This window comes from Lutra lutra, chromosome 10, assembly GCF_902655055.1.
Source record: "Lutra lutra chromosome 10, mLutLut1.2, whole genome shotgun sequence".
Lineage (NCBI taxonomy): Eukaryota > Metazoa > Chordata > Mammalia > Carnivora > Mustelidae > Lutra > Lutra lutra.
Genome location: NC_062287.1, coordinates 21,207,464 through 21,226,495, shown reverse-complemented (window position 1 = coordinate 21,226,495; position 19,032 = coordinate 21,207,464). Strand labels below are relative to the sequence as shown.

General features: G+C 46.9%; 1 protein-coding gene across 1 annotated transcript; it reads right to left on the bottom strand.

The window, feature by feature from the left end:
• Positions 1-4,529: 4,529 nt before the first annotated feature.
• On the bottom strand, positions 4,530-6,855 carry PATE1 (prostate and testis expressed 1). Its single transcript, XM_047693483.1, has 5 exons — positions 6,804-6,855; positions 5,927-6,031; positions 5,782-5,822; positions 5,381-5,543; positions 4,530-4,663 (listed from the first exon to the last, which is right to left on the bottom strand). The coding sequence occupies exons 1-5, from the start codon at positions 6,853-6,855 to the stop codon at positions 4,530-4,532; spliced, it is 495 nt and encodes a 164-aa protein (XP_047549439.1).
• Positions 6,856-19,032: the final 12,177 nt, after the last annotated feature.

The following is a 19,032-nucleotide window of genomic DNA, read 5'->3' as shown; positions in this document are numbered from 1 at the left end:
TCCCAAATTGTGTCACATTAGCAGGCATATTATACTTTAGCATCTTGAGAAGTAGAAAATATGGTAGACACACCCATTCAGGGCTGGTTAATTCGTTGATATGGATAGAATGGAGATGCTGGCAGTGGTTTCCAACAATGAAGGAATTCTCAGGGGAATTACTGTGATGTATGGTTAGTGCCTAGAATGGTCCCAAACCAGTCAAAATTGGAAACTTCACATTAGAGAAGGGAAACAATAGAGATGGTAGAGAAGGTAACCAGTAGTAGGAAGACTATACAGGCAGCTGGAGACTCACTAGCACAATGAGTGAAGTGAAGTGAAGCTTCATAAAACACTGTGGCAAAGCCCCCAGCGCTTCGTCATACCCAGACTGGCCCTCCAGGTCCAATCTTTCGGAGCCCGTCCTATTATGTTTCCCATCTTGGATTTCCAGGAGATTCTGACTCCCCTATTGCCCCATTTACAATACCCCATCACCTCCTAATTTTCTTGCCCAAGTGGAGTACATCTCTGTTCTTTGCATTTGATGGTGGTGGTTGGGTGGGTGGGTGGGGGGAAGATAGGACACAGAAGAAGCCATGAGGAAAGACAGACTCTGAATATGGACCCTAGTTCCAGATTCCAGTCCAGAACATTCATTCTGGCCAAAGATTCCTTGGATTCCTTACTTGGAGACAGACTGAGACAGGAAAAATTGATCAAAGGAAGACAAACCAATTGTATGGAACTAGAAATCTGGAGGATTATTCATCGTAGGAAAACAGGGTTTCTTTCGTAGAAATGTGTGTAAAATCCTAGAAACCCAATAGAAACGTGCTCATGATCGACAAGCTCTCAGAAAACCACACCACAGAACTTCTGTTCTGCTCACAAATTTTGCACCAGTCTTGATTGAACTGAAATACCAGGAGGCCGGCCTCGGAACATCATTCAGAGATATGATATACTCTACACGGACATATTATAGGATCCTGGGCTCACTGTTTGATCTCATGTTTTCCCATGGATGGAGCTCTAAGAAGACTGCTGAATATTTTAAAATGTGCCCTGTAAGTATTCAACACAGACGTACGGATTGCCTGATTTATTCTGGAGGTGCTGCTCACAGAGACAAAGAAAAACTGGAAACATAAACATTATTTGTTCCCTTTCGGCACTTTGGATAGTTATAGCTCTGTCACAGACTGATACTGGCCCTCAGGCAGAGGAAGTAGCCTCTGGAAGAATGCGCGTTCTTTTCCCACGACTGGGAAAAGGCTGTGAGTCTGGAGCTTGAGAGCACCTGCCTCAAACTTCATGGGCTGATTTTAAATCTTTGCTTAGGACCATCAAGGTAGGACTGTGGTCTTTCAGTTGGGACAAGTGAGAGACAGCAGCATGGTTTATGAACCTCTACAAATCCTCTCATGAGTAAGGCAGAATAGCTAGGACAGCAAAAGCAAAGTGCCATCTGCTAGCAAGATCTGCTCGGGTGGCCTCAGCCCTCAAAGATCTCAGACATGTAGAAAATACGTCGCTGAAATTCCTCCCACAAACATAAAGTTCCATTCCAAGGAAGAAAGGAACAGTCAGTAGAAGCGAAATTGAGCCGGGAATCCAGGCTAAGGTTTTAAGACAAAGTTCGAATGTTGGTGGGAGGGGAAATAGCAGGTAGCAACACTTGGAAATCACTGTAGAGGTTGCTCTGGAGAGATGAAAAATTTTAAGTACTTCCCTTTTACTGTCTTCAAGAGATGAAGCTAGGAAAGCCCTCCCCACCTCCCGAATCTGTCCACTGCCAACCCCAACATAGGGATCTTCCTGGAAAAACATATTTAATTTAAACATGTATGACATAAAAGACCTGCACATAAACCCCATGTAATGTTATGAGACAAATGCACTGAACACCATACTTACAGAAAACAGAAGGGTGCCAGAAAAAGACGGCTGCAAAATTGATAGAAACTCAATGTGAGATTTCAAAGTGAACTAAAAGAAATGAGGGAAATGATAGAAACTATGAAAAAGCAGCATAGAAAACCCTTCTTAAAGATTTATTTATCTGAGAGAGAGAGAGAGGGAGAGTTCTCAAGTGTGCACACACACGAGTGGAGGGAGGGGAAGAGGGAGAGACTCTCTAGCACACTCCCCGCTGAGATCATGACCTGAGCTGGAACCGAGTCCCATACTTAACTGACTGAGCCACCCAGGTGCCCCAGAAAAAGATTTTTTTTTTTAATGTTCAGCTTCTTTCTTTAAGAATTCAGTCTAAAAGCCATTTTAGATGGCTTTTTAGATGGGCTGAGCAAGATCGATCCCCATGATGGAGGTTACTGGGTAGAGGTGCAACGTGGCCTGTTGGAAGCCCAAATGGGTGAGGATGACATCCACGTGCTGTGGTGCAGGTTGTCAGAGTCTGCTCTGGAGAGAAGAGGAGAGTGGTGTGGTGGTAGATGGGGGTGAACATGGGCGGTTGGTGACTGAGTGGACTGAGCAAGTGTCACTTGGTCTAGTGTTGGTCACTGGAGTCCAAGCTGCGTGAAGAGGGCAACTTGTGTGGTGGAGAGCTGTGGCAAGCTGGTAAGGAATGCTGAGATGTAAGTGGGGTACGTGGTGACCCAAAAAAGGATATGGCCCCTGAAAGTTGCCAGAAGGGTATCTGCATGTGGGGATGACACTGGAGTATCTGTAGGGGAAGGGGGATGCTGGAGTCCAAGGCAGGTGGTAGCAATGGGAGTTTGGTCTTGTACGGAGGGGAATAACAAAACAAGAAATGTATTGAGGATAATAGGAGCCCAGTTTCTCAGTATTGTAGAAAGGATTTATAGATACGGGAAGAGAAAAAAGAAAAACTAGAATCAATTCTAGATGGAAGTGCGCATGTGTGGGGAGAGGGCTGCTCACGCACGCGCACACTTGCGTGTGTACATCCACACGTGTGTTCTTCAATTTCCGCCGTGGCGAAAGGCAGTGACTCTCCAGTGGCCACGTGCATACCTAGCACCCCGATTTTGGTTTCTCAATAACGTTCCCACTGAGAAGAAGCAGGGCTTCCTAGAGGGAAAGTGTAAAATGAGCCTGAATATTTGGCTGAGGCAGATAGAAGGAAATGTTCCAAGAAGGATGAAGAATGTTGAAAGGAGACAGGAGCGAGCTTGAAGCGACTCTTCCTGATCGAATCTAAACATTAAAATGTGCGTGACAGTAACAAATTATAATCAGTTCAACAGAAATAGGAAAATGAGCTTATATTTCATAATCAAATAAAGAGGGCTCCTCCTACCAGTTTGGTAGAAATCAGTCTCCATCTGTGAGCATGCTCCTTCCCACTCCTATTTTTCCCAGGGCGCTAGAACCACACAGGGTAGAAAGCCTGAATGTGCGTGAAGTCGGGGGGGGGGGGCAATCTGCTCATGCGCACGGCTCTGTACAGAGGTTACTGTTGAGAAATCCAGTGACCAGACTCACATGGCTTGCTCAGATCCCACCAATTCCAGCCTCTTCCATGCCACGCTAGACACATGGGAATATCCGTGTGGCTGCTTCTGGTCTCATCTCCTTGGCGGTATCCTGCAGCTCTTCCATATCTAGGGGTTGATGCCTTCCTGTGAGGTTGCCAGGCGAGCAGGGTGCAAGTTACTACCCCCAGACCCCTCTAGATGCCCTCTCCTCTTCTCTGACCCCCCAACCTCAAAGACAGTCTCATTTCTGGCAGAAAAGCTTGTTTTCTTCTGGATTCCTGATGCAAATTCTTTTCTACACTCTATCCTTCTCCTCGCTCTGGGAATAGCATTCATGAACAAAATTCAAGAAGACCCAGGCTATCTCTTTTCATTTTGCTACTTCCCTCCCTGAGAGGCCAGGGTCATGGGCTTTAGTAGAAGTATGATAAGAAGGATAATACTGAGAGAGAGAAACACAAGGAAGAAAGAAAGAAAACGAAAGAAAGAGAAAGAAAAGGAAAAAAAGAAAAAAGAAAGGGGAAGAAAAGAACCTACTGTACAAGGAAGGCGAAAAGCCAGGAAAAGAATTGACCTGTTCTCAGTCTTATCCTTTTTCTTTTCTTTTTTTTTTTTTTTTTTTTTTTGAGAGAAAGAGCGAGCACGTGATGGGAGCTGGGCAGAGGGAGAGGGAGAGAGAAAATCTTAAGCAGGCTCCACACCCAACCCAGAGCCCAAGGCTGGGTTTGATCTCAACACACTGAGATCTTGACTGGAACTAAAAATCATGAGTCAGACGCTTACATCTCTTGTCTTCTTATTCTGAAGCAGCTTTGGTACACAGTGAAAGCACTAGGTTTTGTAAGAACCTGCAGGAGACACTGGTCTTGCTCTCAAAGTGTTTCGTTTCCCCCTACTCCATCACCACAACCACCAGGGACCAAGATGGAAAATCTAGAAAAGAAAGAGCACTTTTTCTTACACAGGCAGAAGGCAGAACCATGCGCTTGCGATCCGAAACAGTGGCTTTCCAGGAAATTCTCAGGAAGAGTCTGAGACAATAATGTCATCCAGAGGTTGGAGCCCCCAGAGAACATGCAACCTCTACAGGTTTTCATTGCAAAAGTCAGAGACCCTGCAGCACCTGAACGTCACCAAGTAGACACTCCATTTTATTTTGTCCACATTAGCACAGTTTTTCAGGCAACCCATGAAGGTCAACCACAGAGTCCCATCTTCTGCAGGAGGAAAGAGAAACAGGTTAGCAAAAAGGCTTCTGCAAAGAAACTTCTTTGCAGACCGTACCAGCAGACAAGAACAGCCTTGTGGGTAGCTCAAGTCTCTGTTATCCAAATAGGCAGAACTGCAAGATGTTGCCAGGTGAGGACTTCCCAGAAGGAAAGCAGTGGCAGAAGAGTTTGCAAAAGTTCTTGGGGTTGGGGAGTTGATGACAGCAGTAACGGAGGGATTTCCAAAGCTGGATGTCTCAGTGGAGAATCTTAACACTGGTTTAAGTCAGGGTTATAAATGCCAGGGTTTTGCTTAGCATGAACTGTAGGAAAACCGAGAGGGCCATTTAGCTCGTGTCTGTTGCTGACACTGGTCCTTTTGTCTTCACAGTTTAAAACCACCCCATGGAGGTCCAGGCAGGGACAGACGAGGAGCTGCCCTCCCCTCTCCAACAAGCGCCTGGTCTCCACTGGCCATATTGTGCCTCCCCTCTCCTCCCCACCCAGTCTCCCTACTTTCTGCAGGCTTCTCGAATTACTGGTTCCATATCTACAGATCCCCACCCCTCGGGACCTCCTCCATCTATTTTCCATTATGGCTTGTGATAGGGGTAGAGAGATCAAGCATCCCAAGGCTGGGGCTGCCTGGGGCAAAATAAGGTCCCTGCTTTGTTCCATGGCACCTATGTCCCGTTCAGCTTCCCGCACCCCCGTCCCCCAACTTACTCTTGAAAATCCTCCCAGTCACGCAACCCTCATCTTCTATAGCAGTGCACACTCCTCTGCCTCTGGAACACCTTTCTCCTGGAAACTGCAGGTGGCACATTCTACACTGAACGAGGTCTGTCATCGGACCAAGAAACCAGGAACAGAAGTGAGAAGCGATCTCCTACTGCCACGAGAAATCCCTGATCTGAAGTCGGCTTGGAGTCCAGAAGGTTTTCACAGAGACCCAGGAATTATGGGCATTTGCCGCTATAATAAAGAGAGTCTACACCAGGAGAGGGACTGGAGTTTACAGTCTCGGGAGTCTGGGCTGGGGGGGAAATGGGAGGGGATAGAAAGGGGGCGGGGCAAGGAAAAGAATGAAATCAAGACAGAGATAATCAGGTCCTCTTCATACTCACTGGAATAATGGGCATCCTCGATAAATATTTCCTGGACTGTACTGGCAAGGAGAAACAAAAGCGATCTGCAATTTCGTCTGAGATTTAGCCCTGTACAGGGCCCCTGTGATGCTTGTAATACATGGGGTCGGCCCGTGCTTTTCACCTGGGGCCAGTCTAGGCTCTTTCTGTCCCTCCAAAGCCTTGGCACCTGCCTCCGGGCATCTCTGCATCTCCTCCTTCCTTTCATTTCCCTTCATCTTCTTGGGGCCTAGAGCACAGGCCACAGGAGAAAGATAAACACACCCGTTCCCCCTTCATTCCCGTCTTTGTAATTGACCTGTGCGGCTTGCTTAGCTACCTGTGCCTGGAAGCTGACAAAGGGGAAAAGTGTCTGAAATTCACAAAGTTGCCACCGGGTAGGTCTAACCAACTGGTACCCGGAAGGTCAATATCCACTCCCCCCCTCTCCCTTTGACTTGCCCTTGGGTACACTCACCCCGTCCCCTTGTCACCTGCAGCTCCTGTTGTTTTGTCAAACAGCAAATCAACCCCCAGCCCAACCCATCCTGCTGTAAGAGGCTGCTGAGTGCTTAAACTCAAGGTCTGTCTCCGGATTCCTTTCAACACCCAGGGCCCGCTCTGCCTGGCCCATCTCCTCTCTCCTCCCTCCTCCCATCTCCCCCCTCCCACACCATGATCTGTTTCTACTCACTTGTGTGCTCCTTGTCACGCAGTGACCCAGACAGCACTGTTGGGGGAAAAGGTACGTGCTCTGCAGACCTCATTTTACAAATGAGGCCTCAGAGCCTCAGAGCTTCCATGAAAATCTTCTCAATTCCTTTCTAATCCCCCTATTTCCGCCTCTAAGGGGGAGATGAAGCCTCTGGTGAAGGTCCCAGGGATGTGATGCATTGGAGGTGAAAGGCATGGCATTAGAGCAATCACGTGGCTCCCTTCAGAACCCCTCCCTCCGTCATGGGAGCTCTAACCTGTTCCCTAGCCTGGACACACCGCACCAACCGCCAACCCCAGAGACTCACTCCTAATGCAGCCAAGCAGGATGGAGAGTCCCAAAAACAAGGGCTTGTCCATTTTGAAAAGAGAAAGGAGTGGGTTAGGGCAGGAAGCTGCCAGGTGCTTATTTATGCCTCTGTCAGGCTGGGCTTCCCCGGGAGGGCTTAGGGGTGGGGACACTGAGGAAGGTGCTGGAAAGGCATACTCCACCCCTAGGGAAACCAGTGACTCTGTAGTTTCTCTTTTTGGAGAACTGGGGAGAAAAGGGACCCGAAAGTTCCCTGGACCTGATTTATTCCAGTCTGACCACCCAAGATGGTTGATGCCATGTTCTGTGGGTTTTTTTTCCTTTTTCATGATACCACACTGTGGGAAAATATGAGGGTAAGTCAGAGCTAGGTGGGTACAATTCAGAGTCACCTATGCCAAGGTGCTCATTAAAGCTGAAAAGAGTCTATGAGTGCAAATCATGGAAATGCAGAAAGGGCATTGAGCATAGACCCTTAAAGAGGCATAGTTATGAGCAGTGGAGAAGAGAGGTGGAAGGTTAGACTCTGGGACACTGACAGAGGATTCCCAGTTTCACACTCAGTCACCCTGGAACAAAGCAGAACCTGCCCATAAGAGCTGAGGAGGAATCTGCTTCCCATCCTAAAGTTTCCCAGGGACTGAGAGAGGTTTTGTTAGGAAACAGAGGTCTGAGATTCCTCCTGGAGCCAGGGAAGCTGGTCCTTCCCACTTGGTGTCAGCCCAGGTACTGGGGGGCGGGGGTTACCCTAACTCTGAGAAGGACTAGGTATTCGGCCAGAGAGGTGGCTGGAGGTACAAGTCCCATGGAGGGGATTGAGCCGGTGGATTCTAGGAACAGCCACACCTAGTATCTCGTTCTAAGTTTTCTGGTAGTTTCCTTCAGTTATTCTTACACCTTTAACAGGTGGGAGCCTCGTCTCTGCTGTCATCGCAAGGAATTGAGGGAAAAATCTGTGCCCGTGCTTAGGGCAAAACAATAGAGGGAGAGAAACAGCAACCAGAAGGAAGCAGACTGCAATGGGGCACAATTTAGGGCTACAGAAGCAAAGTGGGGTCGTGTTCTAAGCCAGATGTTGGCTGAAGACATAGGGGACAGTAAGAGTGACGTGTGTGCGTGTGTGTGTGTGTGTGTGTGTGTGTGTGTGTGCGTGCGTGTGTGTGTGTGTGTGTGTGTGTGTGTGTGTGTGTGTGTGTGTGGAGATTTTCCCCATGACATATTGGAGGTTATTAGTGTAACTAGTTAACCGCTTCCCCGGGGGCACCTGGAACCCTGATGAAGCTTTGAAATAAGACCATTAAGTATTTATGTGTTCCTTACACACACACACACACACACACACACACACACACACACACACGACATCACTGATTCTTATGTTCTGCATATTTACGAACAGATCTTTCCCTTTCCCTCCTCCCATTGCCCTGGAATTCAGTATCTTCTCTTGCGTCTTTACATTCCTTTCTCTGACCTTTTGAGCTCTCCCTTCTTTACCTACTAGGAATTCCATATTTCATTGTTTGGCTAATGGCAGCCCATGAGAAAGGAGGAAATGCTTTCTTCCTCCGCCTCATCAGAAACCATCTCTTCTCCTGATGACACACCTGTGCTACGGTTCTACCACTTCTCCTCAAGCAGAATTTTCCTCTCCCAGCCTTCGTGATCCACCTGGACTCTTAGCTTACAGCCAAACCCTATTTTATTGACTTACTTATCTCCAAAAGTCTCCTCAAAATCATCCTTCCAAGCATGAATAGCCCATGATACCTGATTTTCTTACTGGGCCCCCTCTTTCCTTTTCTCAGTGCCCCTAGTTCTTTTCTGATCCTCTTAAAGCAGCCCACATAATTCATGTTATGTCGTATATTTCAGACCTGTGACTTAACAGTATTCAGGAATGAATCCCTTTTGCCGATTGCCCTAAGGTTTATGTAAGTCTGTCACAATCCCTTGCTCATGATGCTCTCCCTTCTAACCATCACAGACTTCTGGGGGCCCACCTGTTAGTCCAGAAGAGTTGCCCAACCACTCAACTCTGAGAGCAATGAGGTAGGTGCCTAATTGTGTCTTTATGTGTCTGGTTAGAAGCTGTTTTGATTACGGACTAGCATTTTTGGTTTGCCTCTCCAATGTTTTCATGTAAGTCAGAAAAAACAAAATGATGTTTTTTGAATGGAAACTCACCTTCCAATTCTAAGGCATCATTATTTTTTTTTTTTAGATTAAGATTTTTTTTTAAGATTAAGATTTTTTTTTAAGATTTTATTTATCTATTTGACAGAGAGAGATCACAAGTAGACGGAGAGGCAGGCAGAGAGAGAGAGAGAGAGGGAAGCAGGCTTCTCGCTGAGCAGAGAGCCCGATGTGGGACTCGATCCCAGGACCCTGAGATCACGACCTGAGCCGAAGGCAGCGGCTTAACCCACTGAGCCACCCAGGCACCCCTAAGATTAAGATTTTAAGATTTGTTTATATATAGAGAGAGAGCGAGCACGTGCGTGCATGAGGAGGGGGAGGGGCAGAGGGAGAGAGAGAATCCCCAAGCAGACCCCCCCACCACTGAGAGCAGAGCCTGACACGGGGTTCCATCCCAGGACCCTGAGATCACAATCTAGGCAGAAATCAAGAGTCTGACGCTTAACCCACTGAGCCACCCAGGTCCCCCAAGTTACCACTATTTTTAAAAGAAATGGATCTACTCTGCACAGCAAATACAGCCACAATATCCAGAAAATCACTGGTATTTAAGATATTTTCACATAATGACTTTTTAAAATTTATTTTATTTTTTTAAAGATTTCACTTATTTATTTGAGAGAGAGAGAGTGAGAGAGAGAGCATGAGAGGGGAAAAGGTCAGAGGGAGAAGCAGACTCCCCGTGGAGCTGCGAGCCCAGGGAGCCTAGGACTCGATCCTGGGACTCCAGGATCATGACCTGAGCCTAAGGCAGTTGCTTAACCAACTGAGCCACCCAGGCACTCAATATAATGGCCTTTTTGAAGAGGTTCATGGGACCGCAGGTGAATACCGCCAGAATCTAAGGAATGAGACCTCCACAGAGGCAGATCCCACACAGAGGCGTCTCAACAAAATGAAGAATTCCAATTACTGTTCTGGCGTAGCACCAATGGCCTGAGGGTCCTGGGCTCTTCTCAGCACCCACAGGAGTTGTTCCAGTGATCTAGCAGGGACAGGACAGTTTCTTCTAAATCAGCGTTTGGGAAAATGGTCCGATCAGAACAGCCTGTCTCTTTTCCTTCAGGCCAGTGACCAGCACAGCCTTGGGTAACTGAGACGAGATGAAATCAAAGACGTTCTACTCTATGTGAAAACAGGAACAGGCACTATGAGCAGGTCCAAGAAAGAACATAAAAGGAGTGTATCTGGGGAGACTTTACGTGTGTATTATTTTCTATCATGAGACTCATGATCCCCAAGGATTTCCTGGGACTCAGAATTGTTCAATATGTCCACAGTTCCCTAGATGATTCCCTCCTATGATGGAAAAGAGAGTGTGGACATTGATGTGACTAAAAAGGCAAGGCTAGGACCCAAGGGAGCAGACATAACCACTCATCTACCCATTTTTTCTCTTATGGTTTACAGCTTTAAAAAACAAACAAACAAACAAACAAACCAAAAAAAAACAAAAAAAAAACCCCTCTACTTTCAATACGCTGTTTCAACAAACCTATCTTTCACCGGGAGAACTCACTCAAAGGGTAACCTCAGCCAAGGAGAAATTAGGGAATCCTCTTGTATGCTTTCCATGTGAAAGTCACCAGAACACAGAGGCCATGCTTAGAGACCTTTTTGCAAAACCTCAGGCACTCCCATGGTGACACAAAGCTCTCTGTATTGCTTTGTTTGCAACATACTATCTAAATGAGTCCTTAAGATTACAAAAATAATCTCTCTGGGTTCAGAGACTGTTCCTGACCAGTTGGCCAAAGATTTCCCCCTTATTTCCTGTATGTGTGTGTGTGAGAGAGAGAGAGAGAGAACGAGTGAGAGAGAGTGTGTATGTGTGTAGAGTCTATATTTTATACTGATGAAAAATAATACACATACCAAAAACTGTCAAAAACATAAGTGCATATCTTAAATCATTGACCATGAACCAGGTTATGAAATCAAATATTGCCAAAACCACAGAAAACTCCCCACACCGAGGGCTCTTTCCTAACTACATTCTCCTTTTTCCTCATCTAGTGGGAAACATCCTTTCTCTTATGGAACTTAACCATTGTTTGGTTTTATAGTTTTATCACACTAAATATTTTTTTAAGATTTTATTTATTTATTTGAGAGGGAGAGCACGAGCAGGGGGACAGAGGGAGAGGGAGAAGCAGGCTCCCCGCTGAGCAGGGAGCTCCAATGCAGGGCTCCATCCCAGGACCCTGGGATCATAACTTGAGCTAAAGGCAGACACTTAACCAACTGAGCCACCCAGGCGCCCACCACACTATATTTTTGTTTGTTTTTGAATATTGATATAAATGGAATCAAACGGTACACATCCTAGGAATTGTTCATGTTCTTGTAGGAAGCCTCACGTCTTTTTCTATATCATATTCCCTTGTGTGAATTTTAGAGCCGAGAACTTTTCAGTACCAATGGAAATCATCAACTCAGAGTTTCAAGAAGCTTGAAAAAATCCCAAGCAAAACAAAATTTCAAATCCAACATTGCAGTGAAATTTCAGAGAGTACAAGACAGTGATAAAATGTTAAAAGTAACCAGAAGACAACAAACATAATAGTTGTAAACGAGTGTCTGACTGGCAGCTGAATCCTCAATCAGAATGACAGAAACAAGAAATCGCCGGGATGAAATCTTTAATACGCTGGAAGTAGAGCATTGCCAGCACAGAATTCCATATCCAGAGGAAAACATTCTTCAGGAATAAAGTGGAATAAGGACATTGTTAGGCAACAGTAATGCCATCAACAAATCTGCACTTAGAGGGGCGCCTGGGTGGCTCAGTCAGTTAAGCATCTGCCTTCAGCTCTGGTCATGACCTCAGGGTCCTGGGATCTAGCCCCACGTCAGGCTTCCTGCTCAGGGGGGATTCCGCTTCTCCCTCTCCCTCTGCCTCTCCCCCAACTCATGCTCTCTCTCTTTCTTCTCTCAAATAAATAAATCTTAAAAGGAAAGAATCTCAAGAAGTTACCAAACATAGTAGAGAGCTCTGTGTATTTTTCATCCATCTTTCCCAATGAAACATTGTAAATAACCATAATTCATTCTACAAACCAGGAAATAGATATGGTACAATACTATTAACCAAACTATGTCCCTCATTCATTCATACAAAAGGTTTCTTGCCTTTTGGCTAAAATCGAGTGTAAACTATGTACCTTATTCAAATTTCATGTTTTTACATGTATGCATTTTTTTGGTGTATACTATTTTTTTAAAAGATTTTATTTGACAGAGAAAGAGAGATCACAAGTAGGCAGAGAGGCAGGCAGAGAGAGAGGAGGAAGCAGGCTCCCCGCTGAACAGAGAACCCGATGTGGGGCTCAATCCCAAGACCCTGAGATCATGACCTGAGCCAAAGGCAGAGGCTTAACCCACTGAGCCACCCAGGTGCCCCTTTTTGGTGTACACTATTAGAAAATGTGTCACAGGTATACATTTGTGAAATAATCACCCAAATCGGGATATATAACAGTTCCATCCCCATCCTTTACACTCAGACACTCTAACACCAGAGCCCGATAACCACTGACCTCTTCCCCATCACCATAATGTTATCATTCAGAAGGTGTTCCACAAATGGGATCATAGGGGCGCCTGAGTGGCTCAGTGGATTAAGCCTATGCCTTCAGTTCAGGTCATGATCCCAGGGTCCTGGGATCGAGCCCCACATCGGGCCCTCTGCTCAGCAGGGAGCCTGCTTCCCCCACTCTCTCTGCCTGCCTCTCTGCCTACTTGTGATCTCTGTCTGTCAAATAAATAAATAAAATCTTCTAAAAAAAAAAAAAGAAAAGAAAAGAAAAACATTACCTTTAAAAAAAAAATGGGATCATATAGTATGTAATCCTTTAAGACTGGATTTTTCCGGTCAGCATAATACACTTGAGAGCTGTCCAGTTGCTGTGTGTATCAAGTTCTTTTTTATTGCAGAATAGTAATCCATTGTATGAACGTACAACGGCTTCTTTAACCATTCGTCCATTGAAGAAAATCTGGGTTTTTTTCCCCCAGTTTAATCCAGACTAATACAAGTAAAGCTGCTATGAATAATCCTTTTCAGGTTCTTGTGTGAACATACATATTTTTTCTTCCTCTAGGATAAAAGACATTATACTGAGTTTAAAAAGCTAGACCCAAAGTGTTTAGATGCTCTAGCAGTCAACAATTAGTGATATTTCTAGAGACAGAGAGCAGATCAGTGGTTCAACGGTAGGAGGTGGGATAGTGGTGTTGACTGCGAAGGGGCATGAGGATGTTTTCTGGGGTGATGGAAATGTCCTATAGCTTGATTAGGGTGGTGGTTATAGTGGGTACATATGTCAACACTCACTGAAATCTACATTTTGAATGAGTTCATTTCAACATGCACAATCTATACCTTAGTAAAATGGATTCAAAAGGTGTTTTGTGCATGAGTCTCATTATAATTCTTCCTTGCAAAGTTCATATATGATTTCTGTAGGGCCCTGATGCTGCCCCCAGATGCTAAAGTCTCACTAACAAGAAATCCCAAGCCCCAGAGAAGGATAAATCTTTTTCCACATTTTGATCTAAAAGCTCATAGAAGGTTTTCAGTTTTGAGGACAAGGAATGGGGTCACATGGGTCCAAATTTCTGTCCTGTAGAAGCTTTGATTAGCAGCCCATCCTCAAGGTGGAGGGATTAAAATCAGACAGTAATGATAGTAACAGCCATGGGGAATCAGAATGGCCTTGAGTACTGAAGTGCTTGGATAATGTCTTTATTACCAGAATTAGACTGACAAAGGGTAGCATGTTCTGCCTTTCCAACCACTGGCACCACGAATCCATTCTGTATCTTCCTGCTTGCACTGAGCCTACAGATCAAAGGGATGTGAAGGCTTAGGTTCTTCTCACATCTTTCCTCTTCTGGAAGCTTCTGTGGTATTCTAGACCTCCCCCCCCAATCATGAGGGAGGGTGCTTTGAAGTTCATTCCCCAAAGTTACTCTCTCCCCAGACTTTCCTGCCTGGTTTTTGGCATGTCTGCTGTTTGCCTTAACCCTAATGTTTCCTGCCAGGTAGTAACCAGAGCTTGTCCCTTTACCTTTCAACGTGTTCAAGGAAAACCCTCCACTTAGCTGCTTATCTGCCCTGGGAGAGTTACAAGTCAGGTGAAATAAAAACAATTGTAGAAAGGTCAAGACAAACGCAAGTCTTGGACAACAAGGTCATTTTGCTTCCTCTGGAACCAGGTTACCCACATCAAAGAATGAAGTCCGTGGGGACGAATGCTAAGTTTCAAATGCCACAAAACTCTCCGTGTTTAAACCATCTTATTGTGACTCATCATTCTCCCCGTTTCTATAAACCTTAAACAAGGTTGATTCTGACCATTTTTGCTCTTTTCAGGGTTTCTGTGGAGGGACTGTCCTTCGGAACTCTGTCTCCCCCCCCCCCGCGTTTTCCACGATGTTGCTTCCGGGTCTCTTCAAAAGGTACAACATTTAAAAACGATTTAATAGTTTATGTGTACTAATTTAGTCCTTGCAATTCTTCCTGAGAGATACTACTATTTTTTTTTTTTTTCTGGAGCAAAGACTGAAGATAGAGAGGCTGAAGGACACACACAGGGTCACATGACCCGCAAGTGGAGAATCCAGGTCGTTTGCCTCCTGATCGTGACGCCATCGAGGCCAACTGTGGAGAGACAGTGGCAGGTTTCATAGATTATAAGAAAGTGGGAAGATTTTCAAAACTCTTGCACTGTTTCTGTGTTTGAAGTGTTTGGCAGGAAAATTCCCAAACTGAAAAGTGTAGGTAGGGAGAGGACGCCTCGGAGTCTAGCTCATGGCCCGGCATAAGTGGAGAAAATCTCGGTGGGTTGCAGAGGGTGGTGGCAGTCTGGAAAGGAAAGAAAGACAGCTGAGTCCCTGGGTCATTGCGGGGAAGCCTGAGGCGTCCCAGGAAGCTCCGAGGGAGGAGGGGTGATCTCTGCCGGTTGCCCCACTGTAGACGGCCCCACCCAGTTGACACCCTAGGATCGCACGGTGGAGAAACTCCCTCGGTTCCGGGCAGGAGCTCCCTTCTCTCTTGCACGTGCTTTCCCCACTTCCTCCCCAGTGGGAGAGTCCTCTCTGTTGGTCTCCGTGCTCTCCCGACTACCCTCCCCTTCTCCGTTCCCACCTGGCCTTCCTGTCGCTCACTGGGGCCCATTCTTTCCTCAGGGTGGAAGCGTGTACTGAGTTCAGTCCCCTGGAATGGAGTCTGACGAGCACTGGATTGGAGAAGAAGGCTCTGCCTCTGCTCCTTTGAGGAAAGGAAGGCTGTGATTCCAGAGCTGGGGTGCGGAAGCTGCGTGGAGGAATGAAGGAAGACGATCTAAGAGCCGGGAGGAGAGGCTGTTCTAAACACTTCAGCCTGAGGGAAAGTGCCGAGGAAGGAGCGCCATGATAAGTGGAAGGGGGCATTGTATGAAGTCAAGAAGAGGAGCCCTGAGAAAAGTGCCTTCCCTGGTCAGGGCCCGGAGTGCTAGGGGAGGTGGTCAGAGCCGGAAGGGGGGGGGTGGTCAGGGCCGGAAGTGTTGGGGGGGGAGGTGGTCAGGGCCGGAAGTGCAGGAGGAGGTGGTCAGGGCCGGAAGTGCGGGGGGAGGTCCGATTGGATCCCGGCTCTCAAAAAGGGTGATGATGCTGGGGGGTGGGGGTGGGGTTCACGTAGCTCCAGACGGGGTGGAGGGGGAAGTAGGTTGTGGACGCACTAGTTCATGGGCATGTCCTCCTGACAAGCCCAGGACCGGTGTTCCAGGAAGAGCCTGGGACCCTGCCCTCGGGGTTAGAGGAACAGAACGTCTTCTCCCCGGGGTCCTGAGCTGAGGTGGCTTCTGATCACTGAAGTCCAGATGGGCAGCCGCTGAGAGGTGAAAAGCTTAATCAGATGAGAAAAGGGAACAAGGAGCACTGAACTCTCGGCACCCTTCAGAGGTTGGGGTGTGGGGGGAGGAGTAAGACATTTAGAAGACACCTTCTGCTCCAGGAAGAAAAGAAAAAACACCCCTTATCATTTCAAAGACTTAGACGTAAGCCCAAATGTTGCAGGTCCAAGACCAGAAAGAGCATGTCTTAGAAATCTCCTGCGGATGTATGCTCACACATAGTATAAGGAAGGGAGATCCTTGTCGTACCTCCGCACCCCACTCCTGGGCCTCCTCCCCCAAACAAAGTCTGGGATGCATGTCCAAAGGTGGTCTGCGAGGGACTCTCTCTGCTCAGATCCCCCAGGGTACCCACGTCTCCATAATTTCAAAATGGTTGCAAAAGCCAAAAAGTCTAGTATCCCAGGTATAATGGGGCATGTTTTGAATCGTAATTTCTTGTTTGTTTGTTTTTTTTAATTATCAAGTCATTTTTCTGGTGTTTGCTCCTTGCCAGCGGCTTTCCAGCGTGTCTTCCGTCCCACCTCCTGCCACTCAGCGCCCCAACTTGGCTTTATGGTGTGTTAGGTTGGAGACTGTCTACTCGGCACGTCCCTGATCCCGATGGCCCCTGGTGCAGGCTGCCCCTCGGAAGGCCCTTCGCAGGTACCCATCCACGGACACTCCTCCAGGATGAGTCTTTGTGAGCAACTCAAGCAGACCCGCAGTTCCTGGTGGAAGCCAGACGGCAAAGCCTGCTTATCGGGCACATCCTCTCTATGGGGGGCCACCTGCCCACTGTCCCGAGTCCCCAGAGCAGCACCGCTGCCGGAAGTCATAGTAATAATGATAATCATACCTAGTGGCTTGAGATTCATGGTTTGTTTGTTTTTAAGATTTTATTTATTTATTTCACAGAGAGAAAGAGATAGAAGCAGGGGGAGCAGCCAAGGGAGGAGGAGCAGTCTTGCCACTGAACAGGGAGCCCAATGTGCTGCTCAATCCCCAGACCCTGGGACCATGACCTGAGCCCAAGGCAGACACTTAACTGACTGAGCCACCCAGGCGCCCCTTGAGTTTCAGATTTTTATTTTTTTTCTTTTCAGCACCAAAAACCTGAGGTTCTGGACATGATAGGGCTTGCTCCATCCTTGGTCTTCTTGCCCTATTAATTACCTCCTCCAGCGACTGCTTCTCATGGCTCTAATACCCTCTGTATGCTGATGACCCACAGATCTTTACCTCCCTTCCTGAACCCTCCTCTGCCTTGTCTTCAGCTCCATCAAATTCAACATGTCCAAAGTCAGACCACTGATGTTATATCCCCTCTCACACCAGCATCACACCCTCCACACAGTCAGCTCCCGACCTCCCCCATCCCCCACTCTACTCTCTCCATCTTTCCCAGTACCTTGTATTCCCCGAATATTCCTTCCTCCCCTTCCTCCACTCCCCACCTCCCCCTCCCAACATGAATATGTCTCCCTAATTGCCCACCTCTGTAAATCTATCCTGTCCTTTGTTGGAAAGGTGGTTAAGATTCAAGGGAGCTGCCACTGGAAAAAAAAAATACTTTCAGGGCACTGAAAACTCTTTTAGCATTGGGAATATTTCCTCCATCTAGCCTCATTGTACTCTACTAGATTGTTTGCACGTCTGGGGACTTAACTTAGGTTCACTTGCATTCTCCAGAGTGCCTCGGATAGGGCTGGGCCAGGGGTAGGAGCTCGCAGAACCCAAGTGAATTGATTGTTGCCCATGAGCAGATATTTCTTGTAATGCCCACACAGAGGGGAGAGCTCATGTCAACTCTCTCCCACGTCAGGTCAGAAGATGTGGGTTTAGTTTAACAGTTCACTAAACATATTTTGGGTCGCACCTTTGGCCGGAGCGGGCAATGAAAATTAACTGAAACGCTGAGGCAGTGGCTCAAGAAAACATTCCCTACATCCCAATCCCTCCGTCCTGGTCCGCTGGGAGCCACGGTGTAACACTGAGGCACGGGACAGCCTGAGCCTGGGGCTGAGGAAGAAGTCGGTCAAGGTGGGTGTAGATATGTCTGCCCATGACCTGTCATCCCATCAACCTGCCGCTCAAGTTCACGGTGACTACCCTGAGACGAAACAAGCTCAGGAAGGTGAAGAGAATATCCCAGAAAGGGAAAGGGAAGCCGGCCAAGAGAATAAGATGCCGGAGGGTCGAGGCAGAGATCTTGAGCCCCACCCCCAGGCTAAATGAAATAATTAAACCCCAGTAAAATAGACACAAAATGGGGCTCCTGGGCGGCTTAGTCAGCTAAGCAGCTGCTTTCGGTTCAGGTCATGATACCAGGGTCCTGGGATTGAGTCCCTCATCGGGCTCCCTGCTCAGTGGGGAGCCTGCTCCTCCCTCCTCTCCCTCTGCCCCTTCCCCCGCTAGTGCAGGTGATCTCTCTCTCTCTCTCTCTCTCTCTCTCTCATGCTCTGTCTCAATTAAATAACTAAAATCTTAAAAAAAAAAAAAAATAGAGGCAGCAGCTCTTCCTGACCATGGGTCCTGTCCCCATGCTTTAATAAGCCACCATTTTGCACCAAAGATGTCTCAAGAATTCTTTCTTGGCCATCAGCTCCGGACCTCACGACACCGACCTTACGTACATTCTAGAACTTCATCATTTGGTGCCCGAACATGGGGCTGTGAGTCTTTACATTTGGACTCTGAGCTTCAGTGCAAAATTGGTCATTGAAATCCACAAATTTCTGAGTGCCCAAGTATAGAGGCACCACCTGTGTTCCAGATTCTAAGAACCTAAACCAAAATCCATTCACGGATGAGATGAGGCAAAAGATGAAAACACATCATGTCCAGAGCTCTTCTTATGGTATTAGAAGAAGAAGAGCCAAGTAGAAATATCAAAATAAGAATTATCAGCTAAGTAAGAAGAAACTTAGGTCCACATAATTTTGGAACTGTGAGAAATCTTACCCTTCAAGTCACTGATTCTCAAACTCACACTGGTGAGGGACGGACTGGCTTTGCTTTCTATTTTATTTATTCATTTATGTTCATCTTCAACCCCATTCTTGCAATTGCAAGGAATCAAATTCTCGATAACCTGAATGACCTTGGGAGAGGACTTTGAGCTCCAGATGAAAACTCAGTTTGGCTGGTCCC

Bases quoted from the DNA above. Each gene is read 5' to 3' on its own strand.
- PATE1 (XM_047693483.1), bottom strand. From the start codon at position 6,855: ATGGACAAGCCCTTGTTTTTGGGACTCTCCATCCTGCTTGGCTGCATT. The intron at 5,823-5,926 runs GTGAAAAGCACG...TCTCCTTGCCAG, and splicing joins AGAGCCTAGACTGGCCCCAG to TACAGTCCAGGAAATATTTA. The intron at 5,544-5,781 runs GTGAGTATGAAG...TCGTGGCAGTAG, and splicing joins CGAGGATGCCCATTATTCCA to GAGATCGCTTCTCACTTCTG.